This window comes from Anopheles funestus, chromosome 3RL (genome assembly GCF_943734845.2).
Source record: "Anopheles funestus chromosome 3RL, idAnoFuneDA-416_04, whole genome shotgun sequence".
In the NCBI taxonomy this organism is placed as follows: Eukaryota; Metazoa; Arthropoda; class Insecta; order Diptera; family Culicidae; genus Anopheles; species Anopheles funestus.
This window is the reverse complement of record NC_064599.1, coordinates 68,581,466-68,604,771: the sequence shown is the minus strand read 5'-3', so window position 1 is coordinate 68,604,771 and position 23,306 is coordinate 68,581,466. Positions and strand designations below refer to the sequence as shown.

The 23,306-nt window shown below is 43.4% G+C and overlaps 6 protein-coding genes across 9 annotated transcripts; 3 read left to right on the top strand and 3 right to left on the bottom strand.

Annotated features, from left to right (window-relative positions):
* Positions 1-55: 55 nt before the first annotated feature.
* Positions 56-4,018, top strand: LOC125769020 (bromodomain-containing protein DDB_G0280777-like). 2 transcript variants are annotated; one of them, XM_049437398.1, is made up of 4 exons: positions 56-316; positions 466-866; positions 949-2,447; positions 2,522-4,018. In XM_049437398.1, exons 1-4 carry the CDS (start codon positions 291-293, stop codon positions 2,561-2,563), a joined length of 1,968 nt encoding a protein of 655 aa, XP_049293355.1. In that variant the 5' UTR covers positions 56-290; the 3' UTR covers positions 2,564-4,018. The 2 variants fall into 2 exon arrangements, with proteins under 2 accessions (XP_049293355.1, XP_049293354.1); XM_049437397.1 differs by lacking the exon at positions 56-316 and having other exon boundaries at positions 326-866.
* A 2,775-nt stretch (positions 4,019-6,793) lies between these two features.
* Positions 6,794-15,435, bottom strand: LOC125769017 (mitogen-activated protein kinase kinase kinase kinase 5). Of its 2 annotated transcripts, XM_049437392.1 has the most exons (15): positions 14,590-15,435; positions 13,831-14,251; positions 12,299-12,397; positions 11,920-12,218; positions 11,746-11,812; positions 11,618-11,669; positions 10,725-10,763; positions 8,890-9,193; positions 8,647-8,806; positions 7,978-8,566; positions 7,714-7,907; positions 7,550-7,644; positions 7,349-7,475; positions 7,118-7,244; positions 6,794-7,043 (listed from the first exon to the last, which is right to left on the bottom strand). In XM_049437392.1, exons 1-15 carry the CDS (start codon positions 14,698-14,700, stop codon positions 6,935-6,937), a joined length of 2,793 nt encoding a protein of 930 aa, XP_049293349.1. In that variant the 5' UTR covers positions 14,701-15,435; the 3' UTR covers positions 6,794-6,934. The 2 variants fall into 2 exon arrangements, with proteins under 2 accessions (XP_049293349.1, XP_049293350.1); XM_049437393.1 differs by lacking the exon at positions 10,725-10,763.
* A 735-nt stretch (positions 15,436-16,170) lies between these two features.
* Positions 16,171-17,123, bottom strand: LOC125769037 (protein transport protein Sec61 subunit gamma). Its single transcript, XM_049437438.1, has 2 exons — positions 16,945-17,123; positions 16,171-16,869 (listed from the first exon to the last, which is right to left on the bottom strand). Exon 2 carries the CDS (start codon positions 16,860-16,862, stop codon positions 16,656-16,658), a length of 207 nt encoding a protein of 68 aa, XP_049293395.1. The 5' UTR covers positions 16,863-16,869; positions 16,945-17,123; the 3' UTR covers positions 16,171-16,655.
* Positions 17,124-17,397: 274 nt separating this feature from the next.
* Positions 17,398-18,742, top strand: LOC125769033 (peroxisome biogenesis factor 2). Its single transcript, XM_049437433.1, has 3 exons — positions 17,398-17,704; positions 17,764-17,841; positions 17,918-18,742. Exons 1-3 carry the CDS (start codon positions 17,639-17,641, stop codon positions 18,632-18,634), a joined length of 861 nt encoding a protein of 286 aa, XP_049293390.1. The 5' UTR covers positions 17,398-17,638; the 3' UTR covers positions 18,635-18,742.
* Positions 18,627-19,565, bottom strand: LOC125769036 (DNA replication complex GINS protein PSF1-like). 2 transcript variants are annotated; one of them, XM_049437437.1, is made up of 3 exons: positions 19,418-19,565; positions 19,281-19,345; positions 18,627-19,197 (listed from the first exon to the last, which is right to left on the bottom strand). In XM_049437437.1, exons 1-3 carry the CDS (start codon positions 19,487-19,489, stop codon positions 18,750-18,752), a joined length of 585 nt encoding a protein of 194 aa, XP_049293394.1. In that variant the 5' UTR covers positions 19,490-19,565; the 3' UTR covers positions 18,627-18,749. The 2 variants fall into 2 exon arrangements, with proteins under 2 accessions (XP_049293394.1, XP_049293393.1); XM_049437436.1 differs by having other exon boundaries at positions 19,281-19,565.
* Positions 19,566-19,830: 265 nt separating this feature from the next.
* LOC125769019 (calpain-7-like) lies at positions 19,831-23,301 on the top strand. The gene is made up of 4 exons (XM_049437396.1): positions 19,831-20,322; positions 20,385-21,013; positions 21,109-21,996; positions 22,920-23,301. Exons 1-4 carry the CDS (start codon positions 20,040-20,042, stop codon positions 23,292-23,294), a joined length of 2,175 nt encoding a protein of 724 aa, XP_049293353.1. The 5' UTR covers positions 19,831-20,039; the 3' UTR covers positions 23,295-23,301.
* The last annotated feature ends 5 nt before the right edge of the window (positions 23,302-23,306 follow it).

The following is a 23,306-nucleotide window of genomic DNA, read 5'->3' as shown; positions in this document are numbered from 1 at the left end:
CATACTTTTTATAAATAAATAGTACTCGATTTTTTTTTTTAAATTTTACAATACTTTTCGCAATTTTTTTTTATACAGATTTTCGCAAAAATTGTCTAAATCAGGTTCGCAAACGCGACAATTGCTAAGCGTTTAGTGACGGGGTTGAGAGTGTTGTTACGAAAGTGCAGCACTTCGGGGAATTTCGGAACCGTGCGAGTTGTCGGAAACCGGGCCACGACTGTTTATGATCTGCACTATAGAACCTATTATTTTTACGACTTTCTACCGCGATCCCCTACTGCGCGATCATGGAGAGTAAATTAGCAAAGCTGGAGTAAGTATTGCGATTGGAAATGCCATTACCGTACTGGCCACAATAGTTACCTACATCTCAACCTCTTACTTTCACTGTATTATGCGGCATCTCGAACAAAAACACGGTTACACCGCCTGTGCCCGATGGACATACGTCTCACGCAAAAGGCGAGACACGATAACAAACTCCCTGGAGATCGTGCACCACAAGATCCGGCTGCTGATGGAGGTGTGGAAGATGTTTTTCGACGAGATCTGTTACCTCGACTATCTAACTTCCCTGCCGTCGAGCATCGAACAGTTCCTGGGAGAAATCTACTGCCTGACGATGAACTTTTGCGTACGGAAAACCCAACGGATACGGGAACTGCAGACCAAAATGTTCGAAATGCGGCGCATACTTGGCGTAACGAACAGCGGACTGGAGGATGATTGGGACCAGGGCCATATGTCGCTGGACCGGAAGCTTACCCAACTGCAGCAGAGAATCAACTCGCTGCAGCAGCAAACGGTCGAGCGCAAACGGTTGATGGAGCAATACACGCTGGAGGAGGTGCAACTGCTTAAGGGTTGGTGTTCCGCCCTGCCAATGAACGGACGGCTCGTGCTCGCGTGCCTATGTGTCTTAAACATTGTGTTGTTTCTTTGTAGAACTGGGTGAGGCCGCACCACCACACGAACCGCTGTGTGAACATTCGGAAACGGGCGTTCTTCCCGACGCGCAAAAGATGGCACAGTTTGCCGATTATCTCAACCGACTGCGGGCGGAAAAGGTAAAGCGTATCGCTAAGCGGGACGAACTACAATCAATTATACGCAAAAAGGCAAACCTGCTCGACTGGGTACCGCGCAAGGAACGGCACCGGGAGCTTATAAACGAACATACGCTAATACCATCGTTGGACAATTTGCGCGAGCTGCAACGTCTGGACGGTGTGCTTACGGGGCTGCTGGAACGTAAGGTGCAGCAAGCAAAACAAAATACTATCCAACAGTTGAAGAAGGAAAAAAAGCACGAAAAGCGCAAGAAACCGATCAAGGTGGAAAAACAAACGTACGGAGCGGAAAATCAACAGCAGCAGCAACAGGAACAGGAACAGCAACAGCAACAGCAACCACACCATGAGGAGGAAGAGGACCTATGGTCGCACTGTAGTACGGTATTGTCGCGTCAACAAACAAGTTCCCCACCACCAGCGCCACCTTCCTCGCCCAACTCGGAGGTAGAAATTTCCGTATCCAGCCCGACCGGTGGTCTGTTCGAGCGGACCATTGAAGCGTACATGCGTGTAGAAACGAAAGCGGGCCGTCCGGCGAATCGGGACAAAATAATCGAGGAAATATTCCGACGCTTTCGGGCGAGCATTAACGTATGGTGGGGCCGGTGTCTCATTCTGCCGAACGAGCGGCAACAGTGCAAGGTGCTGTACACGAACCAGCTGGACGAGGATGCGTTCGTGGCACACATCGAACAGCAGAAGCTGCTGCAGAGCTACTACCACGAGAACGAAGCCATCTTCCGGCTTATTTACCAGTGGGCGGAACAGTGGAACCGGGCCGTACAGCTACAGCGCGAGACTGAGGAGACAGCAGAAGACAAGCGACAGCAGCAGCAGCAGCAACAGGCAGCGCAGTGTTCGGTTGCCACTTCCAACGCGCAAGCACCACAGACTCAGGAGGAGCTGGCCGAAGTAAACGAGCAGCTGGTATCGATCCGGAAGCAGCTGGAAAGTAAGTGCTGCGAGTTCGAACAGCGCTGTCAGGTGAAGTTCACCATGTACGGTATGCCGGTAATGCAGGTGCTGATGCGATGCCAGGAGAAGCGCGAGAAGCTGATGCTACCGGACAGCTGTACGATGCAGCAAGCGCCTGTCCTGCGTACGAAGGCGTTATACGCCCGGCAGCAGCTTTCCCCCGAGATGGCCCTAGAGCTGGGCCTCATGTTGCGAGATTTGCTGCGCGAGAAGCAGATGGCCATGGCAAGGAAAGAAGGTTCGGATACGGACGATTCCAATCGTGCCAGTGAGGAGGATGCAAATGGTAGCAGTAATAATAACAGCAGCAGCGACGATGACTGTGAGGTGGACCAGAAACGCGACGATGAACTGTTGGAGGAAGCTTTCGCTTCCGCAACTGCGGCAGTCACTACTGTAAGTTCTTTTTGGTTTTTGGTTGTTTTTTTTAAGGTAAACGATGAATATTTATTGTATCATCCCGTTTCCAGAAAAACCGCATGCATTCCGTCAACGGACATCCGACATCCTGAAGCGCGCGTGGCTAAATGAAAATGGCAAAATACCACAGCTTCGAGCAGAATCATACATAATTGCCGCATATTCATAACGAAATAGTTGCACATTGCAAAAAGAAAAAACAAACTCACGCAAACCAGTGTGATCGCGCACGGTAAATGGAGTTTTATGTTTTAGGATTAGGAAGATTCGCACGCGCGCCATCCTTGCGAAAACCGAGTGCCTTTTTTGATTATCTGTTTCCCGTTCTTTTTGTACATGGTTCGGGTTCTTCCACCTTTACCTCTTTACCTTTCTGCTGTATTGCCAATTTACAGCACCGTTTCTTTTGGTGGAAGGTGGTGGTAGATCACCTCCAAACATACAGAAAAAAACGCGTTATTTTCATTTCATTTATCTATAGATATAAGCACGGTTACCACCACTACGGCAAGATTAGAGAGGTCCTGAAAGCAGGAACAATTTATCGCTAGGAAAATGGAATTCCTTTTTTGTTTAAGTCCCTGCGTTACGTTTTTATACGAAACCTCCCTCGCGAGACCAGTTACAGGTGTTATGCTAATTCTAATTCCGTAGCAGCGACGTATTATGCAAAGCACACACAGAACACAGCAAACCGTTAACACTATTACCAAATAATAAAACAAAATGCTTTCTAATGTTTTCCCAACGAGAGCGGGGTACGCACGCTTGAACCGGGGATGCATTTAACGCATAAACAGCATAAAATTGGTTTAAATCGCTTCACTTTAAACTCTCCTTTATTTCAACGTTTTCAACGGGGGGGCTTTTTGTTCAAAACGAGGCTTGAATTTTGCCTCTTTTTTCGCGCACTGGTAAACAATGTTGGATTATGGGGGGGAAAAAGGATAGACGCGAGCGCACAGTAGAACTATCGTTAAATCGTGTAATTAAAACGTGAACAAATTCAGCTACTTTACATCTACGCTGGAACAAATGAAGTGTGGCCTAACCCGGGGCACATGTGTTGTGAGATGCTCGGTTACTTTGCACTATTCCCAACTGGTGAATTAAACGCCCGGAGGAGCAGGTTCTTTGTTCGGGCTTCCGTCTACAGCTCAACCAATTATTTGGTATGGCATTTTACTTTGCCAGAAGAAATCTTCAGTTAATTAACTTTTTTCTGATCAATTCTCTTTCATAACTATTGGTGTAGCTTTTGTTGATTAGTAATTGCTATATACTTATCTTTCTGTTTCTTGTCCACTTGTTTTAACGGAAATCGGTCGCTCGGATTCAATGAGAGTTGAAGCGCCCGCCACTTGAAATGGGAGCTACTGCACGCATAACACTACACATGTACACCCTTTTTTTGTTAAACAATTACAATCATCTGAAACGAACGAGAACGGTGCTGTATATTACAGTATCCTAACCACGTAATGGGTAAAAAAGAAATACTCGCCAGCAAACCAACATACTAATAATGTGTCTGGAACTTATCCTAATCATCAGTAGTTAATGTTGCGTTTTTTTTGTTCCCAAGAAAGTCCCGTTTTTTTCCTTCTTCCTCTAGAAGTTCTATATTATGGCCACCATTGTTCACCTTTTCTGTCTGCGTTTTGTTCGTTCGTTTTGTTTGTGTCGCTTACTTTATCTACTCTGCCTTACGGTCACACATTTGCTAACTGCCATTACGTACACTTCATTTATTTCCCGTTTTTTTTCCTTCTTTTGGTTTTAACGCTTATGTGTGTGTGTAGTTTTGTTTTTCTTTTAACATATTCTATCCAACTCGTTTTGAAGTTTACTATTTTACAATCTTTGTTGTTTTACGCGCTCTATTCCTCGGGTGCAGTTTGATCGCTTCATCGCTTCCATTAGTGATCATGTGCGCGATACTTATCTATAATCCAAAACCAGGACACACACACACACACACACTCACTGATACGCACTAATGAACCTAAACACTAAAACTGACTCGCGTGTGTGTGGTTGACTCGCCTTTTGGGAAAACGTTTTTCCTCTTCTGCTGATACCGGTGAAACATTTCTTTTTTCCGTATCGGGCACAGAGAGAGAGACATATTCTAACATATCAATCTCAAAACAGCGTAAAGTAGGATTAGTAATTAGTAACTTAACGACCTACAGTATTACTTTTTAAAAACAACGATACATAACGAAACGAAAATATAAATGTACGGACGTACTCGCACGTTTCTACCGTGAACGAAATGCAATTTGCTTGCAAGAATGCAAACTTTTGGAAGGGTTTTTATTTTGTTTGAATGTTTTGGTCGTGGAATAGATTAGAGCACAAGCTCGGAAATGTGGTTTAAGATGGGTGGTCCGTTTGTTGGAATTTTTTTTTGTTTGTTCACTATTAGAAGAGTCTTGTAATTGGCGATGGAATTACTATTCAAACACTAAAAAAACAAATATTTCATAATGGTTTCCATTATTTCAAAAGCAAAGGTTAATGTATACTAGTGGTAAAACTCATGATTTACTGCCGTTTTGCAATCTTTCAACTTGAAAGCATTTGAATTACTTCAATTTATGCAGAATGATCATCTTCAACAGGCATATGATGAGGGTTTTTGCAAACAGCAGGATGATTTTAACTCAATTCTGTTCTGTAAAAAAAAACTTATTAACATTGTTTCGTAATCGTAACCCTTATCATAAACGATAGCATTTAAATTGAAAACATATTTTTTTTACTGTCAGTGTAATTGTGATCGTTCGCGGGAATTTGTTCTCACTGGCCTTAGTGTACATAGGGTTGCACTCATACCGACAGTGGGCGCCCTCGCCTTGTGGATAGATTTACATTGTAGTTTTTCTGTTCATTGCTCGCCTTTAAATGTTTTTATCATGGTTTTGTGTTGTCTGTGATCGTTACTTCGTGTTTGTGATACACTACTGATTACTGTTTTTAAATTGTTTGAGTTTATTGCTATATGTGTTATATTTAATCATTATCACTTGCTTTGTTCTTGTTTTCGGTGTCCGTCTGCCTTGTTGTATTGTTTGTCCGAACATCCGGTGGAAAAACACGAGACACGCGCAAAAATTTAACATGTGCCACACCTTGTGGAGTGTTTCTTTTTTTTCGTTTCTTGCAAATGCAAAGTTTTTCATCACTTTATCATATTGAGTCTTTTTAATAGTAACACACACACACACCTAGGCACGCGTGCTATGCGTGGGCAACTTTAACTGTGTTTTTTTTTTAGCAATTGTACAATCAGATAAGAGAAGCTGGTTCGTTTTTCGTTTGTTGGTTTTGTTTTTGTTATGCAAAGTGTTAAATGGTGCTATCAACCGGCTCAAACATTACCCAAAACATGCTAGAGCTTAATTAGGATTTGTGTAAATAGTTTTCCATCAATATTGAGCTTTCACCTTCCCGTTAAACCCCTCTGTTTTATTGCAATCCGTGAAGGAAAGTGTTCGCAGTGATCTTATATCCAGTCAAGTTGTGTGCAGCTTCCAAGGGCCCGACGCGTTTAAACATGATTTATAACATTCACGAACAGAAACTTCCGAAGAGAGATACGAAACAACTGCTTTTTTCTTGTTCTGCTTTATATAAAAATATACTCTTTTCTCTACACCTTTTACTGTCTGCTGCTGTTGCTATTAGGGATTGCTTCTTGAGGTTTTGCACTTTTCGTACAGTGACTCTATTGTACCTGTGGCTGTTGCAATGTCGACAAACCGATTAGCAAACTGGTGATTGGTTCTGTGTTTTCAGGTATTGCTTATAACAAATATTCAAACCGTTTGCCATATGCCACAGGCTGTAGCGAATGGGGCCAAATATAAAAAAAACATTGACAAGGAAACAATATATAATGTGTGAATTCAACACAACGCTGCCTTTTTGGTCTGCCCAAAGCAATCACAATTGGATAGTAATATTTGTTAACAAAGACGAAAACAAACCAATCCTCCAACTGTTGTTTAACACTGCAATGATCGAGCGCTCTAGCGTTTAATCTGCACGTAAAAACAAATTAATATTTATGATCCTTGATTTTACGTCTTTTAACTGATGTGAAATACAAGACGTAATTATTGAGTAGTAAATTGTTTGTTTGTCAAATGTAAATGGATGAAATGCGTACTAAAAATAAGATTAATACTTTTCAGGCCACGTCACGTCGTTCCCTATTCCGTGTTGTACCGTGTACTGCTCTCTTCCGTTCCCCCAAAAATTCTGATCTTTCGTTCCAGCATGAACATCAATATCAAATCACCTTTTTTTTAAAAAAAAAAAAAAGAAAACAACAACCATCATGTGGTTGTTCCATCCGAAGCCCGTTGCACTGATGAAACGAATTGAAAACGGAACATCACTTCACACCCCGAAATTCATCCTCGGTTCGGTTTCATACACTTGTTTTCGACTATTTAATAACTTGCTTCGTGTCCCGCCAATATGTACAGATCGTGCCCAACATCACTCGTCCCTTCGCCACTGTCCGCACGGATCGTGCGGCTTTGTAACATTACCACTTTGCTGAAAACAATGAAGAAGAGAGCGTATCGTTAGTAAAACTGCGAATCGGTACGATTTTTAACTAGCAAACATACTTGTCACTGCCGATAAGCTCATAGATCCGGCTCGTATCGGTAATTTCCTGCGTAATCTCACCATTCCTTAGCGAGCGACCCTGCATACCGCACTTGTGAAAGGCTAATACACTATCAGTTAAACAGACTGTAGCAAAGCGCAAGGGAGAAAGAAAATGGTGACACAATCAATCAAACAAGAAAGGAGAAGTTTTACAACAACAAAAAAAGAGACAAACAAACATTCTATACCTATGCTTTCGATTACAAAACTAAATTCCACACGCGATATGAGCTTGCGGCTCTGCTTTGGGAAACCCTGAATGTCAACGATTTGTACGAACCGATCGTAACACACTAATATCGCATCCTTTTCAATCTGCAAAGAAACATAAGTGGCAATTATTGAAAATAATATTCTCTAACGGGAATACAGAATAAACAATCCTCTACCTGATGCACTTTTATTGGTCGAAGCGTATCGCGCCGATTTATGACCGTTGCCATACCGTCCATCTCTTCGACGGTGGTATTAAACCAGCTGGGAGCTGTTGGTAAAGAAAAGATAAACGTTTAAGCAGCAGCGCACATTGGCAAATACCTGTTGCTCTACGTACTGCTGTTGGTATTGATTAGATCCAGCTTTAAAGACTCGTTCGGCCCTTTTCTCACATTCACACACACGATCGGATATTCCAGCTCGGGTGTGATGATCATTTCGAACACGTTCGAGTTTGCACCGTAGTACTGAATATTGCCGGATGGCCATTCGCATTGCTTCAGCAGCATAAACTTGTTCAACGGATCGTACCTAAAGCGAGTGGAAAAGGGGGGGAGAAATTAAACCCAAGTTTCTATACCTAAAAACAAACCAAACTTACCACTGCATTAGAAAGATCCCGGTTGCCATCGAACCGCACAAATACTTGTAACCATTGTACGGGTTGCGCGTCACGCAACACTGCATACAGCCCTTCGTATCGGGGACCTTTGTCGTCAAGGCGAACTTGCGCGGTACCAACTTCTCCGGTATCTTCTTCATGTGCATTGAGAAGCGATGCGTCTGTTTGGAATGTAACGCCAACAGGTCGTGCCGGTACAGTTGGGTCGTTTTGCCCGACAGTGACATCAGTATGTCCTTGATCACGTACAGCCAAACGGTACGGCGCGGATACAGCTGCTCGATCGCTGCATCGTGCAGCTCGTTTAGATTTAGATTAAAGATACCCTCCTCGGCCCCGATCAGCAGGTGTTGATCGCGCGTTTCCGGATGTATCCAGGAGGCGGTACAGTTGATGTGCAGCGGACAATCGTTGAACACCTTCGAGAAGCAAGCGCCCATGTGTACCTTCGGCGTTGGCGGTAACCCGTTGGAGACGGGCCGGGGTGGCGTATGCCGCCGGCTACGATGATGTCGCTTCGGGGGAATGGGCGGTGTATTGTTTAGCAGATCCGGTTGCGATTCGGTAGCTGTGTGTGTTGGGAATAAAAGTCCATTTTTAGCATTACCCCGATCGGTACCGAACACAGTTCAGCCGTGAAATACATACCTCCCTCACTGTTACCATCGCCGTCACTTAAACTACGCTGCCTGGAAGACTTGTCGATTCCCTTAAACAGTTCATTCAGCTGATCCATTGAGTGTCTCTTGCTACCGCTACTACTACTCCCATGTTCTTGTGGCTCACACATAGCCGTAGCTCCGTTTTGCTAAAAAAAACCAACAACAACAAACCATTCAAAATAATTAATTAAGCTCGCTGTGCTCGTCCGCCATCATTGACCAAACGTACCGCATTTAGCTGCTCCAGTTTTGCGGTCAGCTGATCCATTGCATCGTAGCTGAGCGTCGAATCATCGCGGCCATTATTGTCATAATCTGCTGCCGCCGACAGACCCGCTGTCAGGTAGCTGCTGTCCGACCCGATCAGGCTGTCCTCGTCGTCGAGCAGATGGTGGTGATGATGATGATGATTGCTACCACCGATCGCACCACCCGGACCGTTCCCTGTACGATGCTGCTGCCCATTACTGCCGGATGTAACGTCATCCTTTGCACACGCCAGCAGAGAATTGTCGTGCAGCGGTAGCGTACGCCTTCGGTAGTGCCGTTTAATTAATTTAGCGTTAAGCACAATGGAACGGGATAAAGAAAAAAAACAACAACAAACTCATCGTTAAAATCTTACGAACAAAACTTTACTATTCCATTGCAGTAAAAGGAAAAGATTATTATGTAAAAATCACAAAACTCAAAATAATGTTTGAGGGGTTGAAGAGAATACGTATACTAAATAGGATGACCACACCATTCGGACGGGGTAGGGAAACGCACCTTTCAAGTTAAAACATACAACACATACACAGCATGACAGAACAAATTTTGAGGCCACATTTCATTAGAAATGGAAACACTAAATTAATACACCGATTACGAAGCAGCGCTTTTGTATAAAGCATTTCTGATTTTGCATAAGCAACGAACGCGTGGGTTTTTGTACGATGTTAGAAATAGTAGCTAATTACGAGCTAATCGCTAAAACAGGATTCCTGTTTTAAGCTAATAAAGCTAAGCCAAGAATTATTTATTAGTTTTTGGTACGTTATTCCTATTGTTTAAGTGACGTAGGAGCTACCTGCTGGATGGTGTTAAAACGGGATCACAATTTGTGTTCCACGATGAGTTAGCTTCTGTTATTATATTAGTTCACCAAATTACAGCGCTACAGCGAATATTGGATGGAATATAAGTACGTGAACATGCCTCATGTGTGTTGGTGGTAGGAAGTAGGGGAACGATCGTGAAAGTGAACACATTTGCCCAACAAGATGCAATTGCATAAACTGTCGGTATCTATTCGGTTTGATTATAGGTTTGAGGTGAAATGTGTGTATGGGAGCATGAAGATAAAGAATGATTCAGACTGTGTTGTAGTTGTGTTTCTGTAGTTGCGGTTGTATTACGTGACGGGGAAGATATTTTAATGTAAAATAGCGTGTCTTCAAAAACTGAAGCGACTGTTGAAACAGAGTGTGTGTGACAAAGAGACAGAGAGAAAGAGCATGAGCTTCAGTTTTAGTGCAGAAAGCAATACAGGATGTTACAAACGAGATTTGAATGGCAATATAGCATTACATTACCATCTCAAAATTCCTTTTAAATTTCTATCAATCTTGTTAATGGACACGAATCACGAGAATTTTAAGGTTCTAAAAATGCTACGTTTCCACCAAATCTTGATCTGCAACACCACTGTAAGAATCAACACAAATAAGTAAAAGTTTTAAAAACATGGTCCCGCCAAATGAAAACTCAACTGTATACACAGCAGCAGCAAGAAACGGTCTTACAATGACACAGGATAAACCATTTTTCCCAATTTGATATTTGCTTAAGCATGAGCAGAAGTAAAAAAGGAAACCAAAGTCGGACAACCCGGAGGGCATATTCTTGAATGAAGTGTAAATGAGCGCATTATGCAAAGAACAATAGATATATATTGATAGATATGATTGGAATGGAATTAAACTTTCAGGTGGGATAGAAAAATTGCCTTGCTCTAGGAGAGTACGAGAGGTTGTGAATGGAACAATGGTACACAATGTGGCGTTTGCGGATGTCTGTTACCTTATCTTCAACTCCTCGTCTATATAATGCAATAGACTCCTAGAAAAAAGAAAAAAAAAACATAGAAGAAAAAAACACAAGACAGATATGGCACCAGTTGTTGTTTGAGGATGGAGTATTTAAGAAGAAAACAGAGAGAAAGAGGGGAGAGAAAGAGAAACAGAGAGTATAAGATCTTGGCATAGATAGAACACGTTCGGAACAGCTTACTTAAAAATCGAAGGACGTTTACCGGTACAAAAAAAAAATAAGGGAAAATGTTCTGTTCGACCGTAAGCTTTATATAACGCGAAGCAAATGATGTACCATCGGTACTAGTACCAAAGGAGCTAGTGATTGTTCTCCTCCTGTTAACAACAGCTTCAGACAAAACAGTTAACTTATTTAAATACTTTTAGCTTTAATGGTGGAATGGAGCTTTTGTTAAATTCATTGGTGGGATTATACGCTTAAGATAACATACAGTGTGACATAGATTAGACGAACATGTCAGAACATTTAAATCACCATGTATGCCTTTCGAAACATCGCAAATGTTTGTGATTGTGTGTAGATGAAATTGTTGTTTTTTTTTTTTAAATGTGGTCTTAACAAGGTAACATTAATGTGCAGTCTCAACCGACCGATTGTGGCGCATTCGGGTAAAAGTAGTTAGAATTTCCTCGCGCTTTGTCCACTTTTGCAATGGCATACAGCTAAATGGATGAGCATAATACTAAGCGTAGATCGGGTTTAATCAATGTGTTACTAAAGTTAAGTAGCTTTGCGAAGGACATCTAGGATCAGCACGCTACGGAACAGCATCGATCATTAATGCGAAATGTTAAAACCCGCTTTATCGCATCCTATTGAGTGGTTGGGAAAGTGGTTTTTTGGGTGGCCAGCATACTTACATATCACTCGGTAGTGTTTCGGGACTAGATGAACGTTCATTTTCCAACGGTTCTAAAATTATAACAAAGCGCAGTAATTAGTTAACACTGGCCAATGTTGTATAAGTCGGTTCGTGCATTCAACTCACTGCATAGGTAAACAGAGTTGGAGGAATGCATTCGACTCGTAATTCTCTGCGGTCCATTAGCGATGGCCTGTAAATGTGTGTTAAATGTTAACACATACAACGAAAGGAAAAAGATTATTAATTTTCCCACTCGATTTGTCAGTACGTCCAAAAAAAAAAACAACGAAACATTACGCCTTCCTCTTCCGTATCCTGATAGTAGTAGCTCGCGTGCGGACTATGATACTTTTGCAGCAGCTCCTGCGGCAACCGGATGGACATGTCCGACTGAAAAAAGGCATGCTGCAGCAACCGTTCTGCGGTCGGTCGCTTTTTGGGATTTTTCGTGAGTGCCACCTTAAGAAAGGAATGAAAATTGGTACTCCAACGATCCTTCTCCTTCAGTGTTGGTGGTTTGAAACCGCTCTTCGACATCAGAAAGAGGGCCCTCATCGGATGTAGATCAAACATCGGTGGTTGCAGTTCGGCCAATTCTGAAAATAAAATCATTTAACAAAACGTGACCGAATCATTAGTAGAGGTTTCGTTTTCTGATTTATTTATTTCTTCCTACCGATCGCAGTGATACCACAGGCCCATATGTCGCACAGATGATTGTATCCACCTTTACGTTCGACGGCTGCCACCTCCGGTGCCATCCAGTATGGTGTACCTAAAACAAGAATAATTCGTTGTATAAACTTTTATAGCATTTTTTTTCATTTTTTTTTGCATAATATGAGAAATAGAAATAGTTTTAAAATGTATATTTATAGTTGTCCTATGCTCATAAAAACATTCTTCAAAATATTTCTTTCCTACGCAATAAGCCATGTATGCCGTGCGCCACTAGCAAATGTCCCTTTTTTATGGCTGAAGCATAGAGAATCGTTATCTTATCGCGAGCTGCCGGCAGAAAGCAAAACAAAAGGTTTCTGCTATATTTGCCTAGTCTATGCTAATTCAGTATCAGTTGCGCGATTTCGAAGCGGTTCTATAAGACAACTTACTATGCCTTTATCTAATGTAAGCATACACTAGAGAGAGAAAAAAACACACTATAAAGTAAATTACACGATGATTGAATAATTCAACTCAATGCTACTAAATCCATATCGCTCTTGGTTCTCTCACCCGAAACACACACACACACACATACAGCGATCCACCACCCACACATCGAACCTTTCCAACGTAGCAAATGGTGGTAAATGTAGTGTGTCAATTCGATTAAAAATCGTTTCAACACCTCGCTCGTCTGCCCAAAAGCCTGTGGCTCAAACGATCCGTCCGATCCGCGACGCGCGAACGAAGATCGCATCACATCCGTCACGCGCCGTGGGTCACCTTTTGCCTTGAGGGGCACAATGGCACACACGAGCCATAACGTGACGAATGCACTTGCGATATAAAACCGACGAACCACTTTCGCAGCAAAAGTAACGCTTTGGATCAGCTGTTAAGAATTGTTTCCCTCCTCCCAAAAAAAAAAATCTTGTTCCTTAAATCCTACATCAATTCGCTGTTTGTTTCCGCACTCTTTGCGGAATGTATTTGCGTGGTATGTTAATTGATAAATGAGGCTTTGGCTATCTCTAATGGCTATTAAACCGTCGTAACTAGTTGCACCCATGTATGTGCGGGCATGTAGGGCATATCACAACACTTCAGGAAATGAAATGCACACAAATCAAGCTTCATAACGTGCATACCCTAACACAGGACAGGATTTGTTTCCGTTCCTTTAGCTTCCTTTTACGGATACCTGCAGGCAGGCAACCAAATTACCCAATTTCGTGCAGCCCTAATGCGGACTACTGTGAGGTGCAAAACTCAATATACCGTTTTTTGATATTGCGTGCTGGCCAACGGTTGAAATCAACCGTAGCAATTGAAGAAAACAACAGGTGCATCTGGTGCAAAACCACGCAAAGACCCACAATTGCGGAAAGTGAAAAGTGTGCTCGGCTGCAAAACGGAACACATACACACACACACATTCGCGATCGATTACACTTTCGATCTCTCGATCGACGAAACGTAACGAAAAGACTGTAAGCCGATAGCCGGAAGCGATCCGTTCGCCCTCCCTTCACAGACTCTTACCGATGAAACTTCGGCGCTTGTTAATGGTGGCCGTGATCTGGGCGCTCACACCAAAGTCGGCCAACTTGACATCGCCCCGCTCGGTCAGCAGAATGTTAGCGCCCTTTATGTCCCGGTGGATTTTTCCCATCGAATGCAGATAGGACAGACCACGGAGCGTTTCCCGGCACATGTACGCGATCTGCAGCTCCGTCAGTGGACCGGTAACCTGGTAGATATCCTGTAGACTTCCCCCGCCGCAGTACTCCATGCAGATCCAGAGCTTGTCGTGGCGCATGTACGAGCCATAGTACGAGATGATGTTCGAGTGCCGGCAGTCGCGCATCATCAGTATCTCCTGCTGGATGATCTGGATGTCATCGCCCGGCTCGAGCTTGATCACTTTGATCGCAGCGAGTTCGTTCGACTGTAGCTTCTTGGCCTGCAAATAGCGTCCGGGGGACAAACAAAAAGCAAAACCTGCATCAACATCACGTAAACGAAGGAATGGAAGTTATAATAGATTAAATGCGGCCCTGGAGACCGGGGGGGGGGGCCCGAGCGAGACCGTGCAAGAGAGGAGGTTGAGCCTGGGATCTGGGAGTAATTAAACACTTTCGCTCTCGGGTTCCCCCGGTACACGGTGCTGAGTGTGATCTAAAATTATCATCAACAACAGAATTGAGAACAACTGCCATCCCAGGCCAGGCCCAATACACATTCTAGCCGAACCGCCGATGGAATGTGTGGTAAGTTATTGCATTCCCTGCCCTTACGCACCTTGTACACATCGCCGTACGTCCCGGAACCGATCTTGTGGATCAGCTCGTACTCGTCCTCCGGATTGCGGCGGGAGATAGCCGAACTCAGTATGGGGGTTGGATGCGACATTCTGCCAGCATTTTCCACCTGGCCTGCTCCGTAGCGGATACCGGATGCGTACGCGTAACCGAACACTTTTGCGCTATCGTCACCCCAAAAACACGCGACAAACACCCTATTCCCTTTGTTCCCTTTCGAACCTCCCGCTGGAGAAGGGTTGGAGAAGAATCTGGTAGCGAATTACACTACAGAGACACACACGCACACACACACCAGCGCCACAAATAAAAAACGGAACCACAAACAACGCAGTACGATTCTCGAAGGATGATTACGATGGTCAGCTAGAATGGTCTCGCCAACTTTCTTCACCGTGCCTGAATTGTTGACCAGCAACAATGGGTAATCCCAGCAACAGCTGCAACAACGGTCAACCAGTGAAATGCTCCGTATCCAATTGTCGATGTTTTTCTCCTATACGAACTATCTTTGACACTACTCTTTATCTGGGCCCACCCCGCAAATGTAGCAAACACTACTACTCCAGCTACGCTCGATACGGTGGACGGGTTAGCTTGACTGTGTGGTACACCGAACAGGAAACAATAGGTAATAATGACACCCCTCCCACACGCACGCACACGAAACGAAGGACTTAGGACAACAATCTTGCGTTTTTCGCTTCTCTCGCTCGTCGTCCCGTTGAATTTCGTTCCTGGGCCCAACAATAAAACGTCTGTGTTTTGACAGACTGGCTGTCAGGTGCATAGTGCACCCCAGCAGTGAGGTAGGCAGATTTCGCACGAACATTGTTGCTGTCTTTGTTACTCTAGTGCAGATTGGAGCAATGACGTACAAATACACCAGAAAAAGCATGATTTAATATGGGATTGACTGTGCAGGGTGTTGACATGTTGAGCAAACATAAAGGGTACCTTATTGGTCAAAATTATTATTGAACATTTTCGAAGATATGGGACATTTAGTTTGTTTAGTAAAAGTAATTTGTATTCAATTAAACGCTAAGTATTATGAATTATAAATGTGGGTTGTTTGCTGAGTTCAGGCATGTGTGACTGATAAAGATAGAGGTGTTACTTTTCTATGCTCAGTACTGTAGCAATGCAGGGGTAGTCAAAATTTTGTTTTTTTTTTATTGTGCCTGTAGTTCATGTATGAAAATAGTTTTTTTACATTTTCACCATTTTAGCTGTAAATTTCTGCAAATTGAATCGTTGCAATTGTTGTCTAAAGTAAACTCATAGCATAAGCCATCTTCTACATCGATATGAATAACATTATTGTATTCTTGTTTTTTCGCTTTTTGTCAAGATTCATAGCCTTTCAAAGCACATTCCAAGCAACACGTAGTCAATCTCGGTTGAATTTATGATCGATGTTCTGAACCATCTCGAACGACGGCGAGGAAGATTATTGTAATTCAATTAATTGCACTCCATGAAGCGTAAAATACCTCCTCGTTGAACATGATTCTTTCATTGGTTTTGTGTTGTCGCACAAGAAACAATAAATTCCTGGTTACTTGAGTGAAACAATAAATTATTTATTCGTTTTCACAAAATATACGCAACACGCGCTACAGTAGGCAACGGGTCACAAGAATGATTACTTCTAATATGTAACGCACGAAAACGGGATTATTTCACTATCATATAGACGAGCGGTATTGGGAACGGGTTCCGAAACGCCGTCAACCTAACCGGATAGCACAGGTGCACTGATGGTGCACGGTGCAACTACAGCCCACAGCTGCCAGAGTGCCACGATGGAGTTTCGGCACATATCGCCAAACTTCATCTTCGTGCCAGATTATTTTAGTGGGATCGTGGATAAGCTAGGAGCCGCCGGAGAAAGTTGCAGAACGTAACGGGTACGGAATAGGGAAACGTTGGTTTTCAGTCCATGAATGTTTAGGAGGATGATCATCTCTTCTACTCGCAGGATAAATGACGCGTGAACAGGAAAAAAAGGGAACGCAAACACACACAGATAACACTCCCAGCTTATGATCCGACGATGATGTTGTTGATCGGGATATGTATCAGTTTCACGAAGAAACCAATGAATCCCATGATGCAGAATCCGATGGCAGTGGCAATGGCGATCTTCTGAAACTCCCGGCGGTCGGGCTTGGTGCAGCGCTTGATCAGCCGGATCGAGTCCTTGGCGAACGAGCGGCCGGGTTCGTAGAATTTCGTCAATTGATCCATTTCGTTACTGTGGAACAAAAAAAGCCAATTAGCATGGCGTTTTCTCACTCTTCGCAACACTTTCACCGTGCGATTGACCTACCTTTAACGGGAAATGTTTTCAATAATACACGATCTAGCGCAAGCAGATTTCAAAGACGCAATGAAATACGATGGTACGCGTTGTGGCTTTCTTGGCTGAAGTTTGTATTCTTTTTTCTCTATGTGTCCACTTTTGATTCCACGTCGGATGCGAAGTACGAAAAGCACTGACAACGTCATCATTGGTTGCACGCCAGGAGGACCTCATGGACATACGCAATGACAGTTGGTTATAGGGATGTTTGAAGTGTGTTTTTGAATTATCAGCAAGCGTGTACGTTTATGTGACAATAACTTGTTTCTGCTGCTCATTTATTGCAAATTAATGGTGTTAAAATGCGGTTAAAATTTGTTCGGGTACTATTTTACAAACATGTTTACGATAAATAGTAGAAATGCAGCAGGATGTCTATGTAATTTTAGCCGACCACTGTTCATAAAGCTGCTGGCTCTGTAACGCATGAGACATAAGGGCGTATGAAAATATAACGCAAAGTATTGCAATGGACGATGGGAAAAACGATATAAAATCTGAACGATTTTATTAAAAAAATATTATTTTATAGTTCATTGCTTTATTAGCTATTATTCAGGGAGCTTGAAAGGTATTTCCATGGCGCATTGCATAACAAACTGTAGTGCTTGCAATATCGAAATGTTTTAAAGCTGCGTATCAAAACACGTCAAACGCAGCGATGATGGGACCCGCAAACCAAAACACTACAAAGATGAAAACAAACTTTGTGCCCCGAGTGAATCAGGTTTGTTTCTTTATTAAAACATAAAAACTATTATCCTGCTCATGGTTTTACCTTTTCAGCTCGACTCCATACAACTCGACAATGAGATAACAAATCTTCTACGGCAGCAGATACAAAACGTTCTGCAAGTTCTACCGGTAGGTAGCTGCATCGTAGCTCAACCGAAGATGGAACAGAACGATTAAATTAGCACCTTTCACTTTCTAATTGCAGCCCGGGTTGTTGAGCCACCTGCAGCCAGAGATTAATTTTGTGTTGAATTCGGCATTATGGAACTTTTCGATCCGCACTGCATACGCCACCTTTGGGCAGCAGATGCTCTCAATTACCTACGAGAAGGATCAACTACCAACGGGGAAGTTAGCATTGCATTACTTTCTAACTACAGCCTTACCATACGCCAAAGAAATCTGCCAGTACCGTCTTACCAGCTGGTCAAGGGTGCAAAAGCTGGTACAGCTAGCTGAGAACGCCCTCGTTCTATTCAATCTGGTGAACTTTTTTAAATTTCTTCGCTCGGGTACGAGGCCCTCGCTGGTGGACTGTCTGCTGCGTATCAATCATCGGTCGTTGGATGGAGCTAAGCGACGAAACATCGGTTACTCATATATGACGCGTGAATTGGTTTGGGCCGGCTTTATGGAGCTGCTCGGGTTCACAATTCCCTTCGTAAACTATCATGCATTGAAGCGAAAGATTAGGAATTTGTTGCGACTCGAAACGACCCATCGACAAGACGAGCGAGTTGAACTGAACGCGGAAACTAAATGTGCTTACTGCAATGAGCGTGTGATTCTTCCACACCAAATGGGCTGTAGGCATGTGTTTTGTTACCTCTGCTTAAAAGGTAACCAGCTAGCGGATGCCGGATTCCAGTGCAATGTGTGTGATTATCGGAGTGATACGTTTCGGAAGGTTGTAGTTTTGTAAGAAAAATGTTACATTTATTCACACGGTTACGGGTTACTATCGGGTGTTTGTTGAGATGTTGCAATGCGAATCAGTGGATAATAGATTGATGAATGGAAACATACCGAACGCCATGCTAAGTAATGTGTTGTAGAATGCCTTGCCGAATTAACTGTTCGCATTGAAGCTTCGGTAGGTAGTGTTGGCTGTTTTTCTTAAGCAAAATAATTTCCCCATTTTCCAGCTCGAACTTTCCGTAATCGGTCAAACAACGAACTTCGATGTAAAGTGATTTCGGTGGTTTGATATCGTTCGTCAGATTCAAACCGTACCCATCGTGAATGGAGGCCATATATTCGGCAAGTATTCTCGAATATTTGTTGAACCATATCGATTCCGGTTCGTTGATGCAAGCCTTAATTTCCGCTGGCAAAATCGGACCCACGTGCCAGCGAAGACGCTTCAGACGAAATAAACGGTTGGCGAGGTACGCCAGCACACATCGTTTCTGTCGTTTTATCAGATTGTGGCGATACATAACGAGGGGAAGAAATTTTCGATCGCCTGTTTCATTGAACGTTATACTGTGGCGTGTAAAAAAGATCGAGAAAGTCAAGGGAGTTAGTAAGTGTATGTTATCGTTTGGGTAATGAAACAAGTATCTTACGCATGTGCATAGTTTTCTTGATATATCTTTGATATGTCCTCTAGCACCGACCGCACGCCATCGTCCTGGAAAACGGAATCGAAAAGCAACCTTAAAACCAATGGTACACAACACACATTGCAGACGAGTTTACACACATTAAACGCTGGTATTGGATCAGTAGAACGTTCAAATTCTCGTATTAATTCAAATCCTTTATCGGTCGACATTATTTGATAATGGAATACACCAAAGAGCCGTTTATTTTAGCTAGAAACAAAAAAAAAACAATTTGGCGGTAAAACGTTTGTTATGACGGATGAATACGAACGACAGCTGAAATACACTGCAAAGTTTAAACAACTAAAAAGATAATAAATTGTGTAACATTGTCAAATGGAGAATGCAGCAAAATTAAAAGCACATTTTGAAGTAATTTAAAACGTCTCTGTTGTATGGGAATGTTTTCAAAAAACCTTTTTTCCTAAATGCAAATAAAAGGTAAATTTTAGAGCAGAAAGCGTAGCGTAATCTAGGGACGCATCATTCGATCGCGATTTTGACAGCTTGATTAATGTAAACAATAACAAATCCAGCAGCTGAGTCACGTTTTCACAGTCCTGCCGAACGTTTATCCATTAATTCTTTGTTTGTGTGTTTCTTCTAATCCTCGAAAATATCCGTATCTTTGTTCCGTTTTATTTTTACTGGTTGGTGACTCATGCCAAACCAGTTGTTATATATTGAAGACATTCCCTTTCATCGTAGCATCGTGCATTAATGACTAGCGAAGGGGAAATTCGTTCCATTCTTAGCCGCGCATTGGATGCCGATGAAGCGGGCAAGAAGGATGAAGCAATCGATCTCTACGGACAGGCGGTGGAAAAGATACTCCGGTTGGAGGATCGTGAGAAGCGTGAGCGGTTGAACAAATTTGCGAAACAAGCACTGGAACGTGCGGAAGAGTTGAAAGGAATCAAATACACCGGACAGATGGTACCACAGCCGACCGTGAGTCATTCGCCGACAGTACTGCAGCCAGTGCGAAGTAGCGCTGGTTTAGGTATGATCTATTGAAATTATTCTGTCTGAAGGCAAGATTCCTAATTATATGTAATACCACAGCTAGTCCATCACGCACCGGTCCCGTGCTGGAGATCAGCGGAACCCGACATGCCTACACCAGCGAGGAGAAAAAGGTGCTCGAACATACCTCGCACATTAACGCGAAAGTTTACGTTCCATTCATGGATATCGATCTGTTGGAGAAGTTTCATTTCCCGATGCCATTCACCGACAAGGACGGATTGCTAGAGTTGGCCCCCAAGCAAAAGCGTGACTTGGTTAACTGGGTGCGCGTTAGTGAGCTGAGCGAAAACCCACAGCTGATCGTTGGTGATCATGCCGACTTTTACAGCATCCGGCAGACGATCGTATCGGACTGCAGCTTCGTTGCGTCGCTGGCGGTTGCGTCTCAGTTTGAGAAGAAATTTAAGCGCCGTATTCTTACCTCAATAATCTATCCGCGCAACAGCAAGGACGAGCCTATTTACAACCCGAGCGGAAAGTACTCGATTCGGATGCATGTGAATGGAATACCGCGGAAGGTGGTGATCGATGACTATCTACCGTTGGGCCGGTACAATCAGTTGTTGTGTTCCTATTCGAGCAATAAGAATGAGTTTTGGGTGTCGTTGCTGGAGAAGGCGTACATGAAGCTGATGGGAGGGTACGATTTCCCCGGTTCGAACAGTGTATGTATCGGACGAGAGAATACAGTGAAGTCACAAAGGAGTGGCATGTTTTTTTTTATTATTAAAACGTAAATTAACTTTCACTTTCTCTGCAGAACATCGATCTTCACGCCTTGACGGGATGGATACCGGAACGTGCGTTGGTGAAATCGAACGAACCGGACTTTAACGCTGATGCCGTGTTCGATCGGCTACAGGAAGGGCTTAGTATGGGCCGTTGTCTGGTAACGGTAGCGACGGGAGAACTAACGGATGCGGAAGCGGAACGTACGGGGCTCGTTTCTACCCACGCCTACGCCGTGCTGGATATGCGCGAGGTGGATGGTGTGAAGCTACTGCAGCTTAAGAACCCTTGGTCACATTTACGATGGCGGGGTAACTATTCCGAGCTGGATGTGGTCCACTGGACGCCCGAACTACAGCGCACGCTTGGGTACGATCCGAAAATGGCTGCCACGTACGATAATGGAGTGTTCTGGATAGATTACCGTTCGATAATGAACTTTTTCGACGTGTTCTACCTGAACTGGGATCCGGCACTGTTCCAGTACACGTACTGCATTCACCAGTCGTGGAGTGCAGGCGTGGGACCAACCAAAGATGCCTACAACGTGGGTGACAATCCACAGTTTAGCCTGACGGTGCCGGCCGGTCGTGGTTCGGTTTGGATACTGCTAACGCGCCACATCACCAGCATTGAGGATTTTCGCGAAAACCACGAGTACATTACGGTGCTGGTGTACAACAGCAATGGCAAGCGCGTGTATTATCCGACCGATCCGCCCCCGTACATCGATGGGGTGCGTATCAACAGTCCGCACTATCTGTGCAAGATCCGGCTCGATCCTGGTGCGGAACGTCGATACACGCTGGTAGTGTCGCAGTACGAAAAAACTGCCACCATTTACTATTCGCTGCGGGCGTACAGTCGTACGAAGTTTGAACTGAAGCAGCTTGGTCCACGCTACTCAACGGTGGAAAATGTAAGTTGTATTTTTTTAACCATTGTATGCATTCAAAAAATGGATTGATTTTAGCGAATATGAGTTCTTTGAGGCCTCTGCTTGAAGATTTGCTCGAAGTGCAGGTTGTACCTCAAAGCGTATAAGTTTTATATCGCCAAGGCACTTAGTTTCCGCTGGAAATGTGGTATTTATAATATTTACGTAGTGTAGAAAAGGCCAAAGCGTTGAAAAGTAGCTCAATTCCTACCATACAACAACATACGTGATCATGCGGTGCAGAAGCATCTAAAACTGTAGATCGAGTGAAAAGTGATCTCATCGTTTCCTTGAGAAGTTGGAGCTACCGGCCAAACAGTGAAGCAATACTTTGACAAGATGGATGATTTTTTATGCGAACGACGAAGCACGGCGTTGGTCCTTCTGTGATTAATGATCAGCGAAAAGGAAACTGTTTTTCCCTTCAGTACTTACGGTGATTCGGATTACAATATCAAATTGTTCGCCGAAATATGATGTGAAGCAAGCTGTGGAAAGACAACCGTTTTTACCGTAAGTCGCCAACTAGTGATATGTAAACGGAATTGAGAATGAATGAGTGAGTTAAATCTTTTTTTTAATGAATGAGTTCACTAGAATCCCAAGAAAGAGTTGCTGTAACTCAGCTGAGATGTAACTCACTCACACTTTTTACGGTGACTATTAACTCAATCGTGAAACAGTTACTTTACTCATGAGTTAAGACTCTTTCAACCCATTGAGTTGATCCATTTGGTCAATCGAACGCTAACATGCTGTTAAAGTTTCTAACTTATATTTATTTAATGGAGTTTAGTCTTTAATATGTATTTTTTTAATGCCATTCAAAATCAATCCATTTTGTTTTTATAAGTTCACAAATATTTGCAAATAAAACTACCTTTCTATCTCTACCAAATTTGCAGCTAAACGGTGAATGGAAGGGTAAAACAGCGGGCGGTTGCTTGAATCATCCGTTAACGTACAAGAACAATCCACTCTACCGGCTGCACATCGGACCGGCCGATACGAGCGATCTGGTTATCGAGCTGCGCGGTCCAAAGGTGTACCAGGTGGGTTTGGATTTGACGGTGGTTTCGCTGGCGGACGATACCGTCACGGCACCCTTTGTGTCGCAAAAAACCGGCGTCTATCGGTCCGGGTTCTGCGTGCTGGATCTCGAAGGTATACCGGCTGGTGTGTACCAGGTACGACCGTCCACCTTTTTGCCCGAGCAGGAATCGCCCTTCTTCTTGAAGGTGAAATCAACGACGAACGTGGTGGTAGAGAAGATACATTAGAACGATATCACG